The 26,671-nt window shown below is 41.7% G+C and overlaps 2 protein-coding genes across 11 annotated transcripts in view; one reads left to right on the forward strand and one right to left on the reverse strand.

Moving 5' to 3' along the window:
* The first annotated feature begins 1,726 nt into the window (after positions 1 to 1,726).
* LOC122541831 (shadow of prion protein) lies at positions 1,727 to 12,554 on the forward strand. 7 transcript variants are annotated; one of them, XM_043678866.2, is made up of 4 exons: positions 1,727 to 1,814; positions 1,899 to 2,056; positions 5,650 to 5,781; positions 8,066 to 12,554. In XM_043678866.2, the coding sequence occupies exon 4, from the start codon at positions 8,085 to 8,087 to the stop codon at positions 8,538 to 8,540; it is 456 nt and encodes a 151-aa protein (XP_043534801.1). In that variant the 5' UTR covers positions 1,727 to 1,814; positions 1,899 to 2,056; positions 5,650 to 5,781; positions 8,066 to 8,084; the 3' UTR covers positions 8,541 to 12,554. The 7 variants fall into 7 exon arrangements, with proteins under 7 accessions (XP_043534801.1, XP_087838482.1, XP_087838483.1 ...); XM_087982356.1 differs by lacking the exon at positions 1,727 to 1,814 and adding an exon at positions 6,386 to 6,560 and having other exon boundaries at positions 1,824 to 2,056; XM_087982357.1 differs by lacking the exon at positions 1,727 to 1,814 and adding an exon at positions 6,386 to 6,560 and having other exon boundaries at positions 1,824 to 2,056; positions 5,650 to 5,775.
* The window catches only part of mtg1 (mitochondrial ribosome-associated GTPase 1), a 33,202-nt gene continuing 19,050 nt past the window's right edge, over positions 12,520 to 26,671 (reverse strand). For 2 of the 4 annotated variants that reach the window (XM_087982352.1, XM_087982351.1), the window contains 4 exons: positions 21,127 to 21,223; positions 18,347 to 18,428; positions 17,031 to 17,143; positions 12,520 to 14,432 (listed from right to left, as the gene is read on the reverse strand). In XM_087982352.1, the coding sequence (XP_087838478.1) occupies positions 14,149 to 14,432; positions 17,031 to 17,143; positions 18,347 to 18,428; positions 21,127 to 21,223 (576 nt within the window). In that variant the 3' untranslated portion in view covers positions 12,520 to 14,148. Of the gene's footprint in view, positions 14,433 to 15,028; positions 16,697 to 17,030; positions 17,144 to 18,346; positions 18,429 to 21,126; positions 21,224 to 26,671 lie in introns of those variants that run through there. The other 2 variants (XM_087982354.1, XM_087982353.1) reach the window with 2 other exon arrangements.

The raw sequence follows: 26,671 nt of genomic DNA on the forward strand, positions 1-26,671 counted from the left end.
ACAGTAACATTCCTAGTGTACAGTATGTTGGATGAGTTCAAGAGATACCTGACTATATGCTGGGAAAAATTAAGGCCAACTCCCAACTGGTGATGTCTGAACTTCACAGAGATGTCAAAATAGCAGGAGCTATATTTGAAAATGAGAACAATTTGGTAAAGGTTTTGGGGGTTGCCATAATGCAAGAGCAACTAATTTTCTTTTTAGTTGCCCCTCCAAATGTGGGTCTAAGCCCAGACAAATCTACGCTGAAGTCTTGGAAATAAATGGGGCATAATGAGCCAAAAGACCCTTTGTCATTCTATAATATCTGACCTCACCAATAGATAAAAGCTGTAATAAGAATAAATAAGCATGAACATTCTGCCACAAAGGCACATATAGACACCAGAAAGTTGCACGAGGGCAAATAATCTAAGTTTGTAGCATCTTTCTCATTCTTGCTGGATGGGTGGATGTTGGTGGACAGGGAAACCAAATGCAATGACTTCCGTCAATGTCCTTTCACAACATACAGCTCCTGTTCTCACGCTGGGTTTTCTAAACAGTATATTATGCTGTCGTGTGATTGAGATCAGGAAAGGTCTCTTTGTTGACCTGGCCAGGTCTGGTCATCTGGGTCGGAGGGAAGACACTTCACTCTGCACCTGGAATAATAACTGTCTCAGCTTCATCAAATTGGCACGGTGACTCAGTGGTTAGCCCTGCTGCCTCACAGCGCCAGGGACCTGGGTTTAATTCCAGCCTCGGGTGACTGTGTGGAGTTTATACTTTCTCCTGCTGTCTGTGTAGGTTCCCTCCGGGTGCTCCAGTTTCTCTCAGCCCAGAAATGTGCAGGTTAGGTGAATTGGCCATGCTAAATTGCCCATAGTGTTCAGGGATGTGTAGGTTAGGTGCATTAGTCAGAGGTAAATGTAGGGTAATAGGGTAGGGGAATGGATCTGGGTGGGTTACTCTTCGGAGGGTTGGTGTAGACTTGTTGGGCCAAATGGCCTGTTTCCATACTGTAGGGATTCCATGAAATATGATTCTATGAAGCCATCAGAATCAAATCAAGGGTGAGAATTGGGCTCAAAACTAGGATCACCCAAAAACTTTGTCAGGAGTTAGATCATGTAAGGCCAGGGAAGGTGGTGATATCATGGTAATTTCATCAGCCTGGTAATCCAGACATTCAGACTAATCTGGAGAAATGGATCCAAATCCCATGAAAAAATATTTGGAATTGAAATGGTGATCTTTCTTGCTTGCTGTAAAACCCCATCAGGTTCACTAATGTTCTTTCAGGAAGGAAATGCTGACCTGGTCAGAGTCCAGACCCACAGCAATATGGCTCACTCTGAACTGCCCTCTGAACTAACTGTACAGAGCACATCACTTCAATGGCAGTTAGGTTTGCACAACACCACGTGCTGCCCTTGCCAGCAATACCCACATCCCATGAAAGCTTTGTTTAAAAAAAAATGCCGTGCCTACACAGGAAACTGATATTTAATACAGAAACATTGGATTTGGAAACAGAACAATATTACTTCACATGTACAAAAAGGAGAGTAAACAACTGGCTAAAATAACGGTATCAATGAATTTCACAATGTAAAATAGAATAAAACCGTTTCAAGAGATCCTGCACATGTATTTCAGACAATCCTTTCAATAGTGGCGATTAAAATGTGAAGAGATTTTGTTATCAGGACGGAGATTTTTTAATCTCGTAGCTGTAACCAGGGGGATATGTAACATGTCACAGAGCCCCACCTACTTGGGATTTGATTTTTTCTCTCTCTCTGTTTCACGCCTGTTTTGTTTTGGTGGTAAGTCAGTTCATTGCATTTACACTCTGCTCTGAACTCTCGCCTACAAATTCAGTGACATTGCAGGCGCTGGTTTTATTTCAGGTCTGTCCCTGGGTTTAAATCATAATCCGATTAGGATTTGACGGTGTGGAGAAGGGGAGAGGCTTTGAGAAAGAGAGCAGCGAGTGGATAAGTGCCTACCCTGCGCCATTAACTGCAGTCTAGCTGATCAGCCACACTGACTACAAACCTTGCCAGAGGTGAGTGATATACTGGGCTCTTGATTTAAGAATGGAGATATGAGAATTGTCCAACAAAGACAGGGGGTAGTGGCATTTCTAAAAACAAAAAGAGACACGATTGACAAAAGAAAAATGCCACGCTTGATTTATTCAATAATAATGAACCCGAGTAAAAAAAATCCCTAAGCATTTACACAAAGAGAAAAGAATGGGCGATGAATTGACTGCACCGCTGTGTTTTAGATTCAGATCAAAACTGCCATCATCAATGGGTGCATGAAATAATGAATTTGGATTCAGCATTCTTTGCTAGACTAAATGACAGGTTGGTAATTTAAATTTGAGCCCACTCCTTAGGAAATCAGGATCAACCATATGGGCGTTAGCATTTCATTGTTACACTTTATAAATAATTCTATTTACACAATAGAAGTGGAAGAAAGATCGGTGTTTTACAATACCGATCAATAATATATTTTTACAGAGGATTTCCGTAGCTATGGCAGTGACTTAGTGATAACTGCGTTGATAAAGGTCTGAGCCCACAGGGTTTGTGTGTTCGCACCCACTATAGAGAACCACAGTGAGGGGCCTTTTAGATCTCGGCCCGGTGGGGTTAATGGGTTGGAAGCCTCACATTGTAAATGGTCGCTGTCGCGCCTCAGCAACGGTTACAGCTCACTTGTCTCCCAAGATAATAAGGCAGTGGGAAACCAGCTCAGCAATTCTTCCTTAGCAATTGGCTTTAAGCTAATTCTGTGCGAATTGGCCTACAACCTGACTTAAGGCAGAATACCATCAGCAGGTGCTGTCAAGAAACTGAGATCAAAGTTAAAAATCACAACACCAGGTTATAGTCCAACAGATTTATTTGGAAGCACAAGCTTTTGGAGCTTCACAATCACCTTATGAAGGAGCAGTGCTCCGAAAGCTAGTGCTTCCAAATAAACCTGTTGGACTATAACCTGGTGTTGTGTGATTTTTAACTTTGTACACCCCAGTCCAACACCGGCACCTCCAAATCATGAGATAGATCAACACTTGTCAATTTTTACAGTTAATTGAACGAATGCATTGAGACATGTCACAGGATCAGACTATAATGCTGTAAAGTAACTTTGTGAGGAACATATCAAACTTCTTATCTGCTTCCTGAATGGTGTGCATGTGCTGCTCAGGATGAGGCAAGGCTGCTGGTGATTAGCGAGTGAGGCTAATTGGACCAGGTAATTGTGATAATAGTACCTGCCAATGGGGCTATACTACCAATCTACTCATGCAAATATGTAATTACAGTGTGATGAGATCAGATAGGTAATTTCCATTAGAAATGGTAACATTGCACAGGAAATGCAAACATAATGTGCCTTATGTGACATATTGAATGTATTGAAATGATTAGTATGTTCATTGTGTTTGGGAGTTCTACAGGAACAGTGATTGTTTTATCTGTCTTTTTGTAACTTTGTGGATGTACTCAACTGCAGTAACAGATGACCCAGGTATAGAAACCTGAGGCATGGTTCCGTTAAATTCTCAAGAAATTAAATAACACGATTTAATGATTTATGGAATTAATAAGCAGGGCGTAAAGGAGAACTGTACCGATTAGGGGTGGCACAACAATGCTATATTATTAAACGTTGATCAGTCTTAATGGACAATAATGTTGTGAGGAGGCCTCTTGTAGCATAGTGTCGGTGTCTCCATCTCTGGATCACAAGACCCAGGTTTGAATCCCACCTGCTCCAGAGAGATAGCATAACACCTCTGAATGGGTCGATTAAAACTGTCCATAGTGTAACGCATAAGGACTGATTCTGATGTGAATCATTTGCACAACTGAGTTGATCAACTGAAATTATAAATTGTCATTTCTGAAACTGTAAAATCTCCAAACCATGAACCAACTAGTCACAGTGGTATGTTATGGCCAATGAAAACTGTACTTCAAAGTATGTGATCATTCTTCAAGTAAAAACATTCATGACCCAATTGCATCTCATTGTGTCGATCTGGTGATAAATCCACCATTTGCCACTATAGTTACTTACATGCTTTGTGGATAATTTCTGACCTAAATTCTTCTCCTTTCTTCCTCTGCTTCCTATATTAACTACATCAATTTGAAATTCCCTGTAGTATTTTTATTGTTTCAAGATGAGTGTTACTGTCTGGGCTTGTAGATAGATACCTTGACCAGGACTGTCAGACATATCAACATCCTGAGGCTTACCACTAACTGAACTGGACTGACTATATAAATGTTGTGTCTCCAAGAGCAGGACAGAGACCAGGAATCCTGTAGCTAGTAATTCACTTCCTGGCTCTCCAAAGCCTGTGTATCACCTACAAGGCACAAGTTACGAGTGTGATGTGATATTCCTCACTCATGTGGATGAGTGCAGCTCCAGCAGTACTCAGAAAGCTCAACATCATCCAGGAAAAAGCAGCCCGCTTGATTGACACCAAATCCGTAAACATTCACACCCCCCCCCCCATCACTGACGCACAGTGACAGCAGTTTTTACCATCGACAAGATGCACTGCAGAAATTCACCAAAGTTCCTTAATCAGCACCTTCCAAACACATGACCAATTCCATGCAGAAGGATAAGGTCAGCATAAGCATGAAACCATCACCACTTGCAAGTTCCCCTCCAAGTCATTCACCACCTTGAATTGGAAATATATCACCATTTCTTCACTGTCACTGGGTCAATATCCTGGAACTCTCTCTCTCTCATACCGTTGTGGGTGCACCTACAGCATATGGACTGCAACGGTTCAAGAGACCGATCACCACCATTCAAAAACTTTGCCCAACATCCACATCCCCTGAATGAATAATAAAAACTAAATATGCTTTCAGTATTGAGTCTCATTCATTTCAGTTTCTGTTTCATTCGTTGTTTATCAAAAGCTATTTAATTTTTGAATCACTGTGAAATAATCCCACTAGATTTCCTTTCCCGTCTTCTAGTGGGTAATCCTGAGTTCATGTTCTCATGATTTGGAAGTACCTATTGTAGAATCTACCTTTCACTATTCACTCTTCAAAATCTTTTCTAGTGAATAAAGCCACAATTTATCATTTGTAACCTCTCATTCCAATAACAGATCTTTATCTCCCTTACAAAAATAGGGGCACTTAAACTAAATCTAATATTTCACCTTTAACTGAAACAAAAATTCCCCCTTTTCGAACTGGACTCTCACTTGAGAGAAGCTATTTAATTCAGTATTTGGAACACGTATAACAGATTTGAGTAGCGATCTAAATGCTCAGTCTGCAGTCTGTGTAGTCCACTGAGTTACTCATTGTTCTTCAGTTCCATCTCTATTACCTAACCATCATATTTTGTGACATTGTGAAACACAAATGTTGTGCCTAGAAATACTCTTTAGCCAGGAGGTCCAATGGTGGAAATATACATCTGCATATGAAAGAAATCGACAATGTTTTCATCATGTACGTCCTTTATATTCGTTTGCCTCATACAATAAATTCTAGTTATGTCAAATGTTTCAAAGTGCAATATTCTGTTAATGTCATGAGTGTACGATTTTATTTTTGGCCTGTCTTTAACCATTTTCACTTTGTGTTGCAGGGACAGTGAGAAGGGAGCGAGAAATTTCCATTGAGTGTAGATTAGGCCCAGGTGATGGCACAATGGTTATACAAAGGAATGTCAATGTGATTAAAACAAATTTTAAAAAAATCTCTACACTTGATGGTATGAGTAAGTATAGAAAATAATTGAACCAAAATAATTCATGATTTAACTGCTTCTCTTGCCTGCATCTCATTGCTATTGTTTCTGAACGTGTACCAGACCAGGTATATATTGTGGTACTTAATACATAGTCAGAAGTTACAGGACACCAGGTTACAGTCCAACAGGTTTATGTGAAATCACAACTTTTCAGAGCACTGCTCCTTCGTTAGGTGAAGTCAACTGATGAAGGAGCAGCGCTTGTGAAAGCTTGTGATTTCAAATATACCTGATGGACTATAACTTGCTGTCGTGTGATTTCTGACCTTGTCTACCCTTGTCCAACACCAGCACCACCACCTCATGACTTAATACACAGCAGCTTATTGGAGAGGGAACCATTGCTAATAAAAGCCCTGTAAAAAAATGTGGGCTTGTTTTATCCAAAGTTGCTATCGGGGACATATCGGCAATTTCTCTCCCAGGCGCAATAAAAGCCCTTTGGTCTCTGACTTCTTTAGTTGACCCCCAAGCAAGTTCACTCAGTTGTTGGTAGTGACACAATCCCTGTGTCCCTGTTGGCTTTAGCTCACTGACTTTCTGCCATGTCCTCCTACACCAAATATTGCAGGAACTAAGTTAAACCACTGGGTTGATTTCAATGTGGAATTACAAGGTAAATGTTGCAAGTATGAGGGATAATGAAGCCAAAACAAAGTACAATACGATGAAACAACACAGCAAGAAATGTGGAGAAAATAACATCTGAAAGTTTGTTACTGGATTTATAGAAGTGACTTTGAAAGGTAGGTTTTCTCATTTTTGACTCACGCTGCAAACGTGGATTGGAAATTCTGAAGCAGAAACAGAAATTGATGGTGAAACTCACCAGCATCTGTGAGGAGAAGCTAGAGTTAATGTTTTGAATCCAGTGAGTCAGTAATTCTATAAAATGGGTGAGACGGTGGCTCAGTGATTAGCACTGCTGCCTCGCAGCGCCAGGAACCTGGGTTTTATTCTAGCCTCAGGCGACTGTTTATGTGGAGTTTGCGCATTGTCCCAGGGTCTGTGTGGGTTTCCTCCAGTTGCTCTGATTTCCTCCCACAGTCCAAAGATATGCAGGTTAGGTGGATTGTTCACACAAAATTGCCCATAGTGACCAGGAGGTGCGGGCTAGGTAGTTTAGCCATGGGGAATGCAGGGCTCAAATTACAAATGGTTTATTGTCATGTGTACTCAAGTCCTTGTAGGTACAAAACAAAGAAAAAAATGTCACATTACCTTACAGGGATTCATTAACTATAAGCTAGAAAATAAGAAAAAAGTTAAAAGGATAAACATTACAGTCAGCTAGACAGACAGATTACTAGATAAACATTACATTGCAGTAGGTCAGTACAGGGGGCTTCCACACGTGGTCTGACAAGGCTTGCAAGCCACTGACCAACCGTACTGATCTCTAGTCCAACATCCATCCTGCTCCTTTCCACACCTCAGCAGTTCTGCTCCATGCCTCCCCTCTGGGTTACAGGGAAAGGATGGAGGGGGGGGTTGGGCCTGGGTGGGATGCTCTTCGGAGGGTCAGTGTGGACTTGATGGGCCGAATGGCCTGCTTCCACGCTGTAGAGATTCTATCACTCTTCAGAGCCACTGGACCTGCTGCATTTCTCCAGCAATTTCTGTTTTTGTTCCAGGTCTCCAGCATCCGCGGTTATTTGTTTTATTTTAGAACTTCTTGAGTCCATTGCTATTCCTCTTGTTGAGATTAGGGGTTGAAAATGAGCTATTTCCTAATCTAATCTGAAAAACATCAGTCTGAATGAGTTCACAGAAAATTTACACTTGGCTCAAAAAATAATTCCCAGTCATTGACTTTGAGAAGCATTTTGCTGTGTTTATAGATTCCCTACAATGTAGAAACAGGCTACTTGGTGCCCAACAAGTCCACACCAACCCTCCGAAAAGTAATCCACCCAGACCCGTACCCTACATTTATCCCTGATGAATACACCTAACCTATCAATCCCTGAACAGTGTGGGCAATTTAGCATGGCCAATCCACCTCACCTGCACATCTTTGGGAGGAAACCGGAGCACCCAGTGGGAACCCACACAGACACGGGGAGAATGTGCAAACTCCACACAGACAGTCGCCCGAGGGTGGAATTGAACCTGGGTCCCTGGTGCTGTGAGGCTGCATAGCTAACCACTGAGCCACTGTGCCATGTTATACTCTGGATTTCATGCTATTTGTTTAATAAAAGAAGCTGCTTTAGATTTTAATATATCTAAATGATGCTAATCTTTTCAGGTCTCTTGAATGCTTCATCATGAATAGGACCACAGCCGTATGTTGGATGGTCATTCTGCTGGTAGCCACCTTCTGTGAGAATGGCACTTGCAAGGGAGGGAGAGGAGGGGCTCGGGGGTCAGCCCGGGGTTCATCCCGTGGGCGTCTCCGTGTACCCCGGGTACGGGTCAGTCACCCCAGTCGCTACGGGTCCTACAGCTCCAAAGCCCGAGTGGCAGTAGCAGGGGCAGCGGCTGGAGCTGCAGCTGGACTTGCAGTTGGATACGCAGCAGGCAGATTGCGGGGGTCGAGGCTGATTTGGGATGAGGATGCACAGAGCTACGTTAACATGAGCTGCGTCCCAGTCAAAAACTGCACATCCGACGGAGGAGTTTACAGCTATAGAGCCTGGACGTCCTCAGCCTCATCTTTCTGGCCTTCCTACAGCTTATCATCCATCTGTTCCGTGCTGACCTTCAAATATGTCCAACCTTAAGACCCCAGAGAGCGGTGCTCAGTGGCTCTACCACAGCTACAATCATCGGTCTCTTTAGGAAGTTCATCGGTGCTTTAGTATTGTTCATAGACACATCACTCATTTATGGCGTTGAATAGATTTAGACAGCATAGTAGATTATGAGTTATAACAGTTTCAGATAAGAATCAAACTGCAGTGTATTTATGGTTTTTTTTTGCTGCGGTAATGTCAGTTTGCAAATTACGGCTATGTTGTGGTAGGAACTGATTAATATATGGAATTGTTACAAAGTTATCTTTAAAAATAAGTGCTGTTTCCATCAACCTCCACGTTTTCAATGCTCTGAGAAAGCTAAATGATCCACCAGTCCCTTCTGGGTTTCCTATCTGCTAGCCTTTGCAAATATGCCATCGTGAACACAAGGCAACATTGCATAAATGTGGCTAATTCTCTTAAAGTTTGATGTTACAGACAGTTCAGCAGACCATATGAAAAGTTATTTTTATAAATTTGGCAGGATCTGATGGATGTTAGATTGTATCTGGTAAGAAGCCAAGACTGTACATACTGACCACTTCCAGATGTACTTCGCTACAGAATTTGAATTGCTCCATTTTTTAAAAATATTGATAAAGGGAAATTGTGGTAATGTATTTCTTTCATTGGAGCAATATTAAAACTCTCCTCATGCAGAATGTGGAGTATAACTGCCTTATTGGTACTTGGAACATTTGATGCCAATTGGATCTGTCATTGTGTTAGTAGAAGCTGGAGTCCAACTAGTATTTATGAGATACAACAGAGATATTTCCATATCTGAGAGAGTCCAAAACTAAAGGCCATAAATATAAGACTTAGTATTAAGGGATTTCTGGAGAATTATTTTTTATCAAGAGTTGTGAGAATGCAGAACTCAGTACCGCATAAAGCTTGACTTGTAGTTCACAGGAAGTTAGCTAAGGACCAGAGAGAGAAAGGAATAGATGGATGTATTGGCATGTACTGAGGTGAAGTAAATCGAACGAGTGTAGGTTTAAGTGGAGCATTGGCTACATTGCTTGGACAGAACAACCTATCTGTGTGCTGTAGTGTTCAACGTAACGAGTTGTCCAACTAAGTGATTTAATATTACACTTAGTGTTTTCAAACAGATGTTATCATAGGTGAAAATTACAAATGTTCTGACAGCTCATGACTTTAACCTGAACAGGCAACAAGAACATTCAGTCAAAGCAGTGAAATTTGTGTTTGAAGCTAATATTTCAATATATGGACTCCACAGGTGTCCCTGGGCTACGGAACAAACAAAATCAGGTTGATTCAGTGAGAAAGTATGTGCATATGAGGAAAATCTGTTTAAGCATCAGGAGCTGAAGCAATAGTGCACTCGGATGAAAGCATAGAATCCCATAACACAGGAGGCTATTTGGCCCACTGAGCTATACTGGTTCTTTGAAAGCACTACCCAATTAATCCCACTCCCCTGTTCTTTTTCCAAAACACAGCAAATCTTTCTTTCCATGTCTTTATCCAGTTTCCTTTTGAAAGTTATCATTGAATCTGTTTCTATGACCCCCTCAGGAAGTGCACTGGAGATCATAACTCACTATGTTAAAACATTCCTCATAACCCCTCTGCTGTATTCGCCATCTACCTTAAATCTGGGGCTTTTTATTATTGACTATCCTGATGGTTGAAAGAATTTTTCCCCTTTTCCTCAGACTCCAGACAATTTTGAACACTTCTTCTGCTCTGTATCACAAAAGGAAAATCTACAAAATTCTTAAACATTATCTTGATTCAGTTGATAGCAACAGATTTTCATTCTTCAAAATACTACCCTTTCCCTTTATGTGTGCAGTCTTAGGGTGACCAGGGTTTCACCCCTGACATTAACTGATTAAACATAAATGCATCCTGATCGATCTTAGAACAATATCTCACAGTATTTTTCATTTAAGAAAACCATCTAAGTCAGTGTAGCTGGTGTTGGTGAATTGAATTGAATTTATTGTCACGTGTACTGAGGCAAGTGAAAAGCTTTGTCTTGCGAGCAATACAGACAGATCACAAAGTAGCATAGATAGTAAATATATGTAACAGTGGCAAAAACAAAAACACAGGTATAGGCGAATGTTAAGAGTTTGTGAGTCCATTCAGTATTCTAACAACAGTAGGGTAAAAACTGTTACGAAACCGGCTGATGCGTGTGTTCAGGCTTCTGTACCTTCTCCCCGATGGTAGAGGTTGTAGAAAAACATTGCCAGGGTGGGATGGATCTTTGAGAATGCTGGCAGCCTTTCCTTGACAGTGGGATCACTGCATTATTGTTACTTTTAGAAAGATAGGGGCAGCAGATACAAGGGAACACCACCACCTGCAAGTTCTCCTGCAAGCCACTCACCAGCCCGACTTGAAGATATATCGCTGTTCCTTCACTGTCACTGTGAGAAAAATAACCTGGACCTCCCGCCCCAATCACACTAAAGTGATTCAAGATGGCAGCCCATAACCACCTTCTCAAGGACGATGAAAGATAGGCAATAAATGCTGGCCTGAGCAGAAACACCCAAAACCTGACAGTGTATTTTAAAAATACCCAAGACAATCAATATAAAAATATAGGACATTTATTCTACAGGATGGACTAAATGTAAATTTGCTTCAACAATAAGCCCTTACCCAACAGAAATCTGTCAATCAATTTTGAAAATTTTCAAATAGAATTACATAAAGTATTTTGATTGCCAAACTACTTTTTCCTTTAAATTTTAAACCTTCTTTCTCTCAATAGAAGGTGCAAGGTTTAGATATAATAAAACCCTGATGGGGAAAAGCAGTGACTTAACCTCTGCATATAATGGAGAGTTGCGGGTCTTTACTGTCAAACCAATTTGTGGATAGATATTAAAGCCGGAAAAACTCAGCAGGTCAAAGTAACTTTAAGAGACAGAGAGAGAGAGATTCATGTTTTAGTTTGATGCTGTTTAATCAGAACTAAGGAGAAACAGAAGCAAGGAGCACAATTTAAAAATAAAATGTATTTTATTGCTGAGTTGAAAGTTCATTGAGCAAACCTACATCCAGAATCTCAACTTGAGCTACAAATCTTCTCAAAACTCACTAATAAAATGTATGCCATTTAGGACTGAGATGAGGAGAATTTCTTTTGCACAGAGTTATGAATCTTTGGAATTCTTTACCCAAGAAGACTGGAGAAGCTCAGTCTTCCAGCATGCTTAAAGTAAGGGTCGATAAGATTTCTAATTACCAATAGCGTGGATTTTGGAGTTAGTGTGGGTAAAAGCAATGATAATTTTTAATAGTGGAACAGGTTTGATGGGCTGAATGGCCTACTATTTTTCCTAAATGTAAGTCTTTTAAGTGGTGGTGGGGACGCTGGAGGGATGAAGATCATAGATCTTCCATTTCTACTTTTCTTCAGTTCTAATGAAAGGTCATTGGTCTGAAACACTACCATGGTTTCTCACCACTGATGCAGCCAGATCTGCTGAATTTTTCCAGCATTTTTATGTTACTTAAAATTTTACAACATTCAGTGTTTTGCTTTTGTGCTATGAATAGTTTTGTTGCCTATTTGAAGTTCCTTTGATATTTTAAAAGTGGAAATGATGTTTCAAACATTTTATATAGTAACAAGTAATTTAGTTACAATAATACTGCCAATAATATTTTATAAGGTAATGTTATGGGAAGAACAGGTTTCCATTTTATATGCAGTCCAAAGGAAGTGCTCAAAATGATAACTACTCTCTAAGCTGCTTTGTGGTGTACTGTTACAGAGAATGCGTTGTTTGGTGAATTTATATACTTGGTAAATTGTAATGTTACATTTTATGATGTGACAAAATATTTGAAACTTTTCTTGGATAGACTAAAACTGTGTAACTTACATCAACATTATGTGCCCCAATATTCTGTATTGTTAATAAGTTGTAATGGTTTCCATTTGGTGATCCCTTCACTGTATGAAAAAATATTTCCTTACAATAAAAGACTTATTGCACAGTGTTTTATCATTAAAATGATCCATTTTAGTTAGAAGTGAGGAAGATTAAGTTGTTCCATTGATAAAATATATTCTTGTTTTATGTGCAAACTTCACACAGTCAGTCGTCTGAGGCGGGAATGTGAATGGGACATGTCTTATCCTCTTGCAACTATATAAGTCTGTTCCAGAAACAATTACATAAATGATTTGCACCATAAGATGATGTTAACAGTTTAGGGACACAGATCATCCAAGCAGACGATTCATCAATGTCATTCGTACAAAAGTTTATTATGGATGCTGTGAGTTTTACATTTCCCCGGTCTGATCCCACTTTATTGCCTCAAACTTGCTGAAACCCTAGATGTTGGGGCCAGCTTCAGCTACTGACCAATGGTAGAGGGCTTAGCTTTTGATTTTACCGTGGTTATAGAGAGAAGTTCATTATGATGGGAATTGTTTCAACTACAGCATTTAAAAAACTTATTACAGGCCTTGGCACGGTGGTTAGCACTGCTGCCTCACAGTGCCAGAGACCCGGGTTCAATTCCCGCCTCAGACGACTGACTGTGTGAAGTTTGCACATTCTCCCCGTGTCTGCGTGGGTTTCCTCCGGGTGCTCCCGTTTCCTCCTACAGTTCAAAAATGTGCAGGTTAGATGAATTGGCATTGCTAAATTGCCCATAGTGTTAGGTGCAGGGGTAAAATGTAGGGGAATGGGTCTGGGTGGGTTGCGCTTCGGCGGGTCGGTGTGGACTTGTTGAGCCGAAGGGTCTGTTCCCACACTGTAAGTAATCTAATCTTTCTTTGGAATCTGAAGAAGGGTTACACCTGAAACGTTGACTTCTCCGCCTCCTGATGCTGCCTGGCTTGCTGTCTTCTTCCAGCCTCCTGCTTGTCTACTTTGGATTCCAGCATCTGCAGGTTTTTTTTGTCGCGAACTTTTTTTGGTACCAGCAATCAGGCCTCAAAGTTCTGTGTTAGGCCACACCCACCAAAAATAGGAAAAAAGAAAGACTTAAAAGATTCTTAGACTGTTAGTGTTTATTTGGGGTTTCACGGCAGCCATTCCTGTTTTGAAGCTTGTGACTCCCACTCTCACAGGTTGGGTAATGTCACAGACGATTGTCTCCTCCACGCCAATATATCTGTCTACTTAGACAGTTTTTAGGAGGTGACTTTTTTTCTAAAATTTAAGCTTTTTTTGATGAAGTACAAAGGTTCCCAAAGCCCAGGACACCACCATGTCTGAGAACATGAGGAGACATGCTGAAATAAAATCAACAATTAGTGATTTGTGGATGCCGGTGATAGGGTTTTTTTTTAAAGAGAACAGGTTAAAGGAGGAAGTGAGTATTCTCTCGTCCTTTAATTAACGTCCTCCACGTTTTGAGGTGTTGAATCTGAACTGCAATAAAGGAATGGCTATGTACTGGGATCTGATAATAATGGACTGTTTGCAGAAGCTGAGATCACATTAGTACTGAAGAAAGACAATATAAACAAGGTTGTCAAATGATTCTGTTTTAGATTACTGCACTCAAGATCTGACAATGTTTGTTTTAAGTGTTTCTGATGATGGCTATACATGAAAGCAGATTCACATGGCATTCTTTAAACTATGCTGTAACAATGACCTAATATAGCACTGGTAAGGCAAGTCAGGGCATGCCTTATACACCTAAGGTAGGGTCTTGGGGAGTGTTGCTGAACAAAGAGGTGCAGGTGCATAGTTCCTTGAAAGTGGAGCCACAGGCAGTCGGGATAATGAAGGTGGCCTTTGGTATGCTTGCCTTTATTGGACAGTTCATTCAGTATAGGAGTTGGGAGGTCATGTTGCGGCTCCACAGGACATTGGTTAGCCCACTTTTGGAATATTGCATTCAATTCTGATCTTCCTGCAATAGAAAAGATGTTGTGAAACCTGAAAATGTTCAGAAAAGACTTACAACAATGTTGCCAGGGTTAGAAGATTTGAGCTGGAGGGCCAGGCTGAATAGGATGGGGCTATTTTCCCTGGAATGATGAAGGCTTAAAGAGGGTACCTGATAGAGGTTTATAAAATCATGAGGGACATGGATAAGGTGAATAGTAAAGGAATTTTCCCCAGGAGTGGGGGAGTCCACAACTAGAAGGCACAGGTTTAAGGTGAGAGAGGAAAGATTTAAATGGGACCCAAGGGGCAATGTTTTCATGCAGAGGGTGGTGCATATATTGAATGAACTGCCTGAGAAGGTAGTGGAGGATGGTACAATTACAAAATTTAAAAGGCATCTGGATGGGTACATGAAGAAGGGTATAGAGGGGGATATGGGCCAAATGCTGGGAAATGGGACTAGATTAATTTAGAATATCTGGTTGGCATGGGTGAGTTGGACTGAAGGGTGTGTTGCCACGCTGTGCATCTCTGACATGTTAAAGTACAAAATGGAAGCAGCAATGATAGGTCAGGGGAAAGGAACTATTTTTGCCAAATGATGTGATGGATTCAAAATCGCTTGAATTAATTTTTATTTTACTCTTTTCCATAATTTATATTTTATACACAGCATCAAATGCGGCAGAAATACACAAATAGTGATCGAGTTAAGATGCCGCATGCTTCATGATAAAGCACATCATTACCTACTGTAAATTTGTTTGATGTTTGAGCTGAATGTATAAAAAAAAAACTCCACAGTATTCACAACCTGAGGGGACATGAGCATACTTTTCACGATCCCTTTAGTAAATGGACTATACCCACTTGTTATTTTCACAAAGGTAACTGGGTGTCTTCTAGCTGCCACAGGGGAATTACAGGTCATTTGGACTTGCACTAAAACTAAAGTGAATTCGGAAATTCAATGCATTAAACTTCGTAATGGTGATTTTAGTGCTGTCTCATATTGATTTAAATAATGGCTGCTGCACCCAGAATAGATAAAAGAATCTAAATGCATTGTGATACATTCCATATTCAACAGTACAATGTGATCTTTAAAGAATGGATTGGACACAAGAGTGAACCCCAAGAGTCTAATGCCACTGAAGGGACCGAAATGGAACAATTTCCAGTGGACACAGAACAAATCTAATGAATCTAGGACAATGCAGAGCAAATTTAGGTTTGTCACATAGAGGACATACCAAAATAACCGACCACGTTTTATGCAAACGCAAACCTTTAATCATTTCAAAAATCACTTCTGACACAGCAGACCACAATTCATCTTGGACAATAAAGATAATTAACTAAAAGTTAGGGGTGGTGATGGGGCACATATGCTCCTGAGGAGCTATTCAATAAGAAAATATTACAAAAGATGGAATTAAATAACTTTTAACAATATATATACTTGCTTAAAAATGATAAATACTAAAGACAAGATGACAATGAAATGGAAAGGAGTTACTGAGTCTAAAGTTTTGAATGAATATTGATAATGTAAACACAACCAGTATAATGAACCTGGGCATACAACTGAAGTTCATTAATTTATTCAAATCAAATCTTCTTGTGACACTGTCAGCACTTGCTATGTTAACTAATATTCAAAAAAACAATTGAAGTTAGTCATTTCTTAATTTTGACTAAAAATGGGGCAATTGTGAAACTTCTTCATGTAACCTAGTTTTATTGAAGACTGCGTCGATATCTTGACCGACTTGCAGAAAACTACACTGCATATTTTTAACCAAAACTACTCAGTTTTTACCTGATCTGAAAAGGCAGCAGTGATGGGTTTATTGTTCAGTTCTTTATTTTTGTCATGAGTATTATATTCAGGCTGTTTCCAAACATTAGGCATTTGTACAAGAGTCCCCGGCTTTATTTGGTTGTCATTCCCAAAACTCACTGAGAATGAAACCCTTCAACTTTGAATATAAAGCAGCCATGCTCCACATGTTCATCAGTCAGGTAACTTTCATTTTTGTATTAGTATTTCACATGACGTGAAAGGTGTTTTAAGAAGTGCTCCAATACACTGTGATGCAGATATTTCCCACAATGGAGCACTGGCCATGTCAAATCTTTGGTAAGATGTTCTGCTCTTCATTGTTTAAAGCTAGATGCGTTAACGTCAGTCCAGCATGACCTTTCCCAGTTCACCTTTCCGGAATGCCCTGATGAAGTCATATGCAGCTGCACTGTAGTTTGGCATGAGAATGTTAATGTCACCTAGAAATTGCAGCACAGACAGTAATTTCAATTCAGCCATGTACAACTTCAATTAAATGCCATCAGACGCTAATCACATCAAACATTAATAAGGAGGCACCAACACATTTGGGTATTTCATTCTAAAGTGTGAATTATTACTCAACTTGAAAAAATATGCATGCTTTTAATTATCTGATCTAAATATACAATGCTAGCGCAATAGGTAACTCTAACATAGGAAATGATTTAATGATTTGATATTGTGTACTTTATCAGCATGAATCTCTTACTTTTCGAAGGAAGTTGGATTTAATTTCAGTTAGGAATAAAAGTTTGATAATGTACTACCTACCAACACCAGTGATGGCTTTTACTTTCTGTGTCTTGCCGAGTTTGACGGCTATTTTTTTGAGCACAGTCTGCAGATCATCACAAGGCTCTCCCAGCTGATATCGCTCAACGTAACTGGAAGACAGGCACAGCAGCCTCTTGAATAATCTGAACCCAAATCTAATTCAATTATTTCACAAACAGCTAATGAATGTGTTCCTTTTAGTGCCAGGCTTGGCTCAGTACTGCACTCTGAAACAGTAGGGTATTTGTGCACACAATCTAGGCTGTGGAGGGGGAGGTGGTTTCTGGGTGCGGTGGTGGTAATAAACTGAGCAACCCACCAGTCATTCCAGCCTCAGGGAACTGTCTATGAGGAGTTTGCACTTTGGCCCTGTGTCTGTGCGGATTTCCTCCGGTTTCCTCCCACAGTCCAAAGATGCGCAGGCTTGAACTGGGATGTGGAACTGCCTGATCTCATCTTTACTAAATGTTACCATACTCCCAAGCAGCACGCATGTAAACAGTAGTTAGAAACAGGAACCAGCGTGATTTTCTTCCACTGGGTAAATGATTACTCCCCTCCTGCCACTCAGTTTCTCCACACAAACAAACATTCAATGAAAATCAATTCAATGAAAACCAGCAAAAGTGGATCTCAGGTATGATGGTCTGGAGGATGATAGGCAGAATCAGGAAAATGGATATTACGTTTGCATTTCCCCACACCCGAGCTCTGTTGTTGCTGAGCCACCTGATTATCTACTAAGAAGCAGCATTTTACAGCGGAGTGAATCAGATCTGGGGTTCTTGTACACATTTGTACATCCAAATGATGTAAATGTGAATGCAACAATGAACCGAGGTTTGCATCCCCTTCGTACATGCCCATCGCCAACTTTAAGGGCATTTAAATGGTTATTGGATAAACATATGGATGAAAATGGAATAGTGTAGGATAGACGGGCTTCAGATTGGTTCCACAGGTCTGCACAACATTGAGGGCCGAAGGGCCTGTACTGTGCTGTAATGTTCAATGTCCTATCCATCAAGAAGCATATACATATTAGAGCCAGAGGGACATACAGACTTACAATTAAAGAATCTGAATATTTAGCAGTTGAGTGATTAATGAAACAGGAAGTATTTAGATGATGTGTTCGCCCCAATTTAGACATAACTATCCAAACAATTCCAAGATCATTATTGTCCAGAGTATGCAGCATAAAAAACACCCTTCCATTCAGATTACAGCATGTGGAAATGCAACATTCAGTCCAGTGTATGAACCGTTAGGAATTAATCCACTTCAAAAAGTGGTTGTAAAATAACTCTTACTCAAACTTCTGTTGTTTATTCAGCGTGAAAAGTAGATAATCTGCAATTATTTCTTCTCCTACCAAGTGGTCCAATATAGTTCCTGTGGGAAATGCAAATGACAAAGTTACTAAATAAGAAGGAAAGAAAGAAAAATCTTGCATTGAGGGAACACTTTTTAGATGCTCATGACCCAAAGTAGTTCATTGCCAATTGAGTACTAATAAAGTGTAGTCACTCTGCTCAACAGCTAGTTAACAGGCAGCAGGATTCCACAAATATCAAGGAGATGAACAGCCAGATATTTTTTTCTTCAGTATTGGTTGAGTGTTATTGGTGACCCACTTGAAGAACTCCCATATTTCTATGGGACCTTTTACATCTACAGACAGGATCTTAGGTTTAACAGCTCACCCGAAGATAGGTGCTGAGCTGCCTTGAACTGTTGCTGATCGTTTGGCGTTGTTACATCCACAATGTCACAAGGGAGGGCATTCCATAGGATTTTGACCCAGTAATACCAAGAAACAGCAATAGATTATCCCAGTCAGGATGGTCAGTGGTTTGAAGGGGAACTTTCAGAGGGTGGTGTTCCAATGTATCTGCTGGGCCTGTCCTTCTAGATGGCATTGGTCATGGGTTTGAAAGGTATATACTGAGCCTTGGTGAGTTACTGCAGTGCCTGTTGTAGTTGGTACACACTGCTGCTACTGTGCTTCAGTGATGGAGGGAGTGAATATCTGTAGTTGCCACTGGTGATGCCAGTATATGTCAAGGGAATATTGTTAGATTTTCATAAAAGCAAACGGCTATAGATGCTTGAAATAAAACCAGAATGCTGGAGAAACACAGCAAGTCTGGCAGCATTTGTGAAGAGAAAAATAAGGTTAATATTTCAAGTCCAAAGACTCTTCCTTGGAAGAGTCCAAAGTTTCGACGAAGGGTCACTGGATGGAAATGTTAACTCTGTTTCTCCCTCCTCAGATGCTGCCAGACCTGCTGAGTTTCTCCAGCATTCTCTGTTTTATCACAGGTTACATTTCTATTGTTCGAGATGGCCTTTGCATGCTACCTGGACTGCTTCAGTACCTGAGGAGTCGTGCTGACCATTGTGTAATCATCAGTGAACATCCCCACTTCTGATCTTACGATGGGGGGAAGTTAATTAATGAAGTCAGCAAGCTTAGATCTCATGGAATACAGGGAGAACTCACCATTTGGATACAGAACAGGCTCAAAGGTAGAAGACAGAGGGTGGTGGTGGAGGGTTGTTTTTCAGACTGGAGGCCTGTGACCAGTGGAGTGCCACAAGGATCGGTGCTGGGTCCTATACGTTTTGTCATTTACATAAATGATTTGGATGCAAGCATAAGAGGTACAGTTAGTAAGTTTGCAGAGGACACCAAAATTGGAGGTGTAGTGGACAGCGAAGAAGGTTACCTCAGATTACAATGGGATCTTGATCAGATGGGCCAATGGGCTAAGAAGTGGCAGATGGAGTTTAATTCAGATAAATGTGAGGTGCTGCATTTTGGGAAAGCAAATCTTAGCGGGACTTACACACTTAATGGTAAGGTCCTAGAGGGTGTTGCTGAACAAAGAGACCTTGGAGTACAGGTTCATAGCTCCTTGAAAGTGGAGTCGCAGGTAGATAGGATAGTGAAGAAGATGTTTGGTATGCTTTCCTTTATTGGTCAAAGTATTGAGTACAGGAGTTGGGAGGTCATGTTGCAGCTGTACAGGACATTGGTTAAGCCACTGTTGGAATATTGCATGCAATTCTGGTCTCCTTCCTATCGGAAAGATGTTGTGAAACGTAAAAGGGTTCAGAAAAGATTTACAAGGATGTTGCCAGGGTTTGAGGATTTGAGCTATAGGAGAGGTTGAGTAGGCTAGGGCTGTTTTCCCTGGAGGCTGAGGGGTGACCTTATAAAGATTTCTAAAACCATGAGGGGCATGGATAGGATAAATAGACAAAGACTTTTCCCTGGGGGTGGGGGAGTCCAGAACTAGAGGGCATAGGTTTAGGGTGAGAGAGGAAAGACATAAAACAGACCTAAGGGGCAAGTTTTTCACTCACAGGGTGGTGCGTGTATGGAATGAGCTACCAGAGGAAGCGGTGGAGGCTGGTACAATTGCAACATTTAAAAGGCATTTGGAGGGGTATATGAATAGGAAGGGTTTGGAGGAATATGGGCCGGGTGCTGACAGGTAGGACTAGATTGGGTTGGGATATCTGGTCGGCATGGACAGGTTGGACCGAAGGGTCTGTTTCCATGCTGTACATCTCTATGACTCTATAAGTGTTGAGGATGACGGGGCCTTAGACATTAGTTAGGGAAACCAAGGGGTGTTGTGGTGAAGTGGTAGTCTCCCTCTCTCTGATCCAGGATACCCAGGATCAAGTCCCAGCTGCTCCAGAGCTGTGTAATAACATCTCCGAACACAGGTTTGAAAATACCTAGCTTGAGAAAGTTGCAGTGATGTCCTGGAGCCGAAATGATTGACCTCCAACAACCTCAACCACATTCCTTTCTGCCAGATATGACTCCAACAGAAAATGCACGGAGAATCTAATAAAAGTTATCTTTTAAAGACAGAATAACAGGTTTTAGTTCTTTGACTGCTGAAAGAATCTCACTCAGCTCAATATAAGCCCAATGCTGATTGGAAATTTTGCCCTGCATGCACTTTTAAAAGGTTAACATCATATTAGTTCACAGTTCTCAGTGTTTACCTCCATAATAACATGTTAGCTGCACACAGGTTTCTGTTAATAAACACAGAAGATCAAAGCATACCACAGAGTGCCAGTTTCATTCCAACTTCCAAACTTTCTATACGTGGAGAAAAGACGCCGGGAGTATCTAATAGATACATGAGGGGCCTTTCACAAACCTGTGGAACACACAACATGAATAAAAAAACCATTCTCCTCCATTCTGAAGGACAAGGAAAGGTGACAAGAAAAATATACGCTATCCAGTCAAATCTACAGCTGGGTGACAAACCACACATCACTTCTGGGTTGAAAAGGTGGGAAAGCAGGGTTTATCGTCTTAATTGGCTTTTCCCTGAAGTGAAACTGATCTGAGATGAACTTTGCTTTAATTTTTACTTGTTCTTATCTGCCTTAGGTCATTAACACAGGTGCCATGGGATGGCGGCTTATCAAGCTTTTCAGTATTTTTTTTGTAAAAATACATGTGACAAGAAATTGCTGCTCTGTTCTCACTATCCAGTCTAAATGTGAAGTAAATATTTGAGCTGGTTGAGAGTTTCCACTGGCTCTTATCAAATAATAAAGGTTACAAACACTGCATTCCTTTACCAGTTTCTATATCACACTCCAAATATTGCTTCAACAGCTAAAGGTGTACACAGTGAGGTATTTCAAGAATGAGTTTATTTCGTGACCAGAAATTTCATTTTATTTTAAAAAAATACCAAGTGTTACCATCAGATACTTAACAGAATCTCAGAAGGCCATTCAGCCCCATTGTCTCTGCGTTGGCTCTCTGAACAATGCCTTCTCATGGAAGCCCTGCACATTGTTCTTATTCAGATAACAACTCAATTCCTTCCTGAATGCCTCGATTAAATCTGGCTCCACCACAAAATCTCAGGTATTACAGTGCAGATCCTAAACACACACTGTGTGATAAACCTTTCCCTCTTACCACTGTTGCTTCGTTTGCCAATTAACTTATACCTGTGCCCACTTGATCTGGGTTTTCCACAACTGGGAACAGTGATTCCCCTGACCCCTCGTGATTTTGAATAACTCTACATGGTGACAGACAGTATACCAGCATACAAATGAGGCAGGTTGGACAGTCAAAAGAGGAGGTGTTCGTCTCAGTTAGGATCCCTTTGTGAAAGAAGTTTCCAAGGGCTCAAGATGCATCAATTGCAGAGTTTTCACTTAAGCAATGCCTTGATCTCTTGTTCATGTTAAGGGAGCCAGATGGCTAAAGGGAACCAGCTTGAGATACAAGCATCAACTCAACTTAAACTGAGAATGATAGCTTCCTTCCTCAGCAGCGGGACCAGTGAGAGCGAGGACCAGGAATGTAAGCTTTCCTCTTAAAGACTTACCTCGCGAAAGCTCAACAGGAGTGGACGCAGACACGGGGATGGGGATTACTGGGCACATGAACTGATATATTTGGGCTGTGGCTAAACCCAGGACACTACAAGTGTAGTGTCTCCCACCCATCCTCCTCCTCTAACCAAATAAAAACACCGTGTGTGGAGGATTGGTAAGGTAAGGCTTTTTGTTGTTTTTTTTTTCATTTATTCAATCTCTCTTGGCATTTTAGAACAGAGGGGGATGGAGGCGAGGGCAGTTGCATGTTCCTCCTTCAGGATGTGGGAGATACAGATCACTAGTGTCTGTGTTGACTCCGCCTGTGAGAAACGCACTCGACCCCAGCTCCTCATAGACCGCGTTAGGGAACTGGTGCTGGACAAACTTCGGATCATTCGGGAGGCTGAGGGGCTGATAGAGAGGAGTTATAGGGAGGTAGTCACACCTAAGTTAGAGGATAAAGGTAGCTGGGTGACTTTCAGGAGAGGGAAAGGAAATAGGCAGTCAATGCAGAGACACCAATGGCTATTCCCCTCAATAATAAGTATACTGCTTTGGATACTGTTGGGGGACGGCCTACTGGGGAAAGCCACAGTGGCCAGGTCTCTGGCACTGAGCCTGACTACGTGGCTCGGAACGGAAGAGGGGAGAATAGGAGATTCAATGGTGAGAGGGACAGACAAGAGATTCTGTGGTCACGAGCGAGACTCCTGGATGGTATGTTGTCTCCTGGGTGCCAGGGTCAGGGATGTCTCAGATCGAGTCTACAGGATTTATAAGGGGGTGGGAGAGCAGCCAGAAGTCGTGGTATACATCGGTACCAATAACATAGGTAGGGAAAGGGAGGAGGACCTGAAGAGAGAATATAGGGAGTTAGGTTGGAAGCTAGAAGGCAGAACAAGCAAAGGAGTAATCTCAGGATTGGTACCAGTGCCACAGGCTAGTGAGGCTAGGAACACAGAGTGAGTGCAGATGAACACGTGGCTGCAGAGCTGGTGTAGGAGGGAGGGCTTCAGGTATATGGATAATTGAGATAACTTCTGGGGAAGGTGGGACCTGTACAAGAAGGACAGGTTGCACCTGATCTGGAGGGGCACCGATACCCTGGGCAGGAAGGTTTGCTAGGGCTCTTCGGGAGGGTTTAAACTAGATTGGCAGTGGGGTGGGAACTGGAGCTACAGATCAGATGATAGAGTAGATAGTGAACAGACAGATGCAGCATGCAGTGAGTCTGTGAGGAGGGATAGACAGCTGATAGGGCAAAGGTGCAGTCAGTGTGATGGGCTTAAGTGCGTCTATTTTAATGCAAGAAGTATCAGGAATGAGGGTAAGAACTCAGAGCATGGATCAGTACTTGGAACTATGGTGTTGTTATCACAGTGGTGGGAATGGTCTTTGGATGTTCCATGGTTCAGATGTTTCAAAAGGAAGGGGTTGGGGGAGGTAAAAAGAGGTGGGGGAGTGGCATTGCTAATCAGGGATAGTATAACACCTGCAGAAAGGGAGGTTGGCAAGGAGAGTTTGTCTGCAGAGTCAGTATGGGTGGAAGGCAGAAACAGGAAAGGAGCAGTCACTTTATTGATAGTTTTCTACAGACTCGACCCCCCCACCCTCCCCCACCCCACAGCAACAGAAACATGGAGGAGCAGATTGGGAGGCAGAGTTTGGAAAAGGGCAGAAGTAACAGGGTTGTTGTCATGGGTGGCTTTAACTTCCCTAATATTGATTGGAACCTCCTTAGTTAAAATAGTTTGAATGGAGCAGTTTTTGTCAAGTGTGTCCAGGAAGGGTTCCTGAAGCCATATATAGATAGGCGACTAGAGGGGAGGCCATATTGGATTTTGTGCTGGGCAATAAACTATGCCAGGTGTTCGATCTCTCAGTGGGAAAGCATTTCAGTGACAGTGATCACAACTCCCTGACATTTGCTTTGTCATGGAAAGGAATAGGAGCAGATGGTATGGGAAAGTATTTAACTGGGGGAGGGGGAATTACAATGCTATTAGGCAGGAACTGGGATGCCTACATTGAGAACAGATGTTCTCAGGGAAATGCACGGCAGAAATGTGGAGGTTATTCAGGGAGCACTTGCTGATAGTGCTGAATAGGTTTGTCCCACTGAGGCAAGGACAGGATGGTAGGGTGAAGGAACCTTGGGTGACAAGGGATGTGAAACTTCTAGTCAAGAGGAAGAAGGAAGTTTACTTAAGGTTGAGGAAGCAAGGTGCAGACAGGGCCCTAGAGGGTTACAAGGTAGCCAGGAAGGAAATGAGAATGGACTTAGAAGAGCTAGAAGGGGGCATGAGAAAGCTTTAGCAGGTAGGATTAAGGAAAACCCTAAGGCTTATGTGAGGAACAACAGGATGGCCAGAGTGAGGGTAGGGCCAATCAGGGATAATAGAGGGAACTTGCACCTGAAGTCAGAGGAAGTAGAGGAGGTCCTTAATGAGTACTCTGCTTCAGTATTCACTACTGAGAGGGACCTTGACATTTCTGAGGACAGTGTGAAACAGACTGATATGCTTGAACAGGTTAACATTAAGACGGAGGAAGTGCTGAAAAATTTGAAAAACATAAAAGATAGATAAATCCCCTGAGCCAGATGGGATATACCCAAGGTCACTACAGGAAGTGAGGGAAGAGATTGCTGCACCTTTGATGATGATCTTTGTATTCTCACTGTCCACTGGAGTAGTACCAGATGATTGGAGGGTGGCAAATGTTATTCCCTTGTTCAAGAAAGGGAATAGGGATAACCCTGGGAATTACAGGCTAGTCAGTCTGACGTCTGTGGTGGGCAAATTATTGGAGAGGATTCTGGAAGACAGGATTTATGACTGTTTGGAAAACCATAATTTGATTAGAGATAGTCAGCATGGCTTTGCAAGGGGCAGGTCATGCCTCACAAGCCTTACTGAATTCTTTGAGGATATGACAAAACACATTGATGAAGGTAGAGCAGTGGATGTGGTGTATATGAATTTTAGCAAGGTGCTTGATAAGGTTCCCCATGGTAGGCTCATGCAGAAAGTAAGGAGGTATGGGATACAGGGAAATTTGGCTGTTTGGATACAGAATTGTCTGGCTCATAGAAGACAGAGGGTGGTAGTAGGAAAGTATTCAGCCTGGAGCTCAGTGACTAATGGTGTTCCACAGGGATCGGTTCTGGGATCTCTGCTCTTTGTGATTGTTACAAATGACTTGTTTGAGGAATTGGAAGGGTGGGTTAGTAAATTTGCCGATGACGCAAAGGTTGGTGGAGTTGTGGATAGTGTGGAGGGCTGTTGTAGGTTGCAATGGGACATTGACAGGATGCAGAGCTGGGCTAATAAGTGACAGATGGGGTTCAACCTGGAAAAGTGTGAAGTGACTAATTTTGGAAGTTCAAATTTGTATACGAAATACACGGTTAAAGGCAGGATTCTTGGCAGTGTGGAGGAACAGAGGGATCTTGCGGTCCATGTCCATAGATCCCTCAAAGTTGCCACCCAAGTTGATAGGATTGTTCAGAAGGTATATGGCGTGTTGGTTTTCATGAGCAGGGGGATTGAGTTTAAGAGCCGTGAGGTTATACTGCAGCTCCACAGAGCCCTGGTTAGACTACACTTGGAATTTTGTGTTCAGTTCTGGTCACCTCATTATCAGAAAGATGTGGAAGCTTTACAGAGGGTGCAGAGAGGTTTACCAGGCTGCTGCCTGGACTGAAGGGCATGTCTTATGAAGAAAGGTTGAGGGAGCCAGGGCTTTTTTCATTAGGGCGAAGAAGGATGAGAGGTGATTCGATAGAGGTGTACAAGATGATGCGAGGCATAGATAGAGTGGATAATTAGAGACGTTTACCCATGGCGGAAACGTCTATCATGAGGGGTCATAACTCTAAGGTAATTGGAGGACGGTTTAGGGGAGAAGTCTGAGGTGGGTTCTTTACACAGAGAGTGGTGGGTGCGTGGAATGCACTGCCAGCAGTGGTAACAGAGTCAGATACATACGGGACATTTAAGCAATTCTTGAATAGGCAAATGGAGGATAGTACAATGAAGGGTATGTAGGTTAGTCTGATCTTAGAATAGGATAAGAGGCCAGCATAACATCAAGGGCCGAAGGACTGTACCATGCTGTACTATTCTATGTTCTAAGGGTCATTGAACCCGAAACATTAACTCTGATTTCTCTCCACAGTTGCTGTTAGATCTGTTGAGCTTTTCCAGTAAGTTCTGCTTTTTGTTTCTGATTTGCAGCATCCCCAGTTCTTGTGT

Source organism: Chiloscyllium plagiosum, unplaced genomic scaffold (genome assembly GCF_037043375.1).
Source record: "Chiloscyllium plagiosum isolate Xiang-an unplaced genomic scaffold, Cpla_swu_hap1 HiC_scaffold_43, whole genome shotgun sequence".
NCBI lineage: Eukaryota > Metazoa > Chordata > Chondrichthyes > Orectolobiformes > Hemiscylliidae > Chiloscyllium > Chiloscyllium plagiosum.

What these genes read in the sequence shown, in the direction of transcription:
- LOC122541831 (XM_043678866.2), top strand. Translation starts at nt 8,085, where the DNA reads ATGAATAGGACCACAGCCGTATGTTGGATGGTCATTCTGCTGGTAGCC.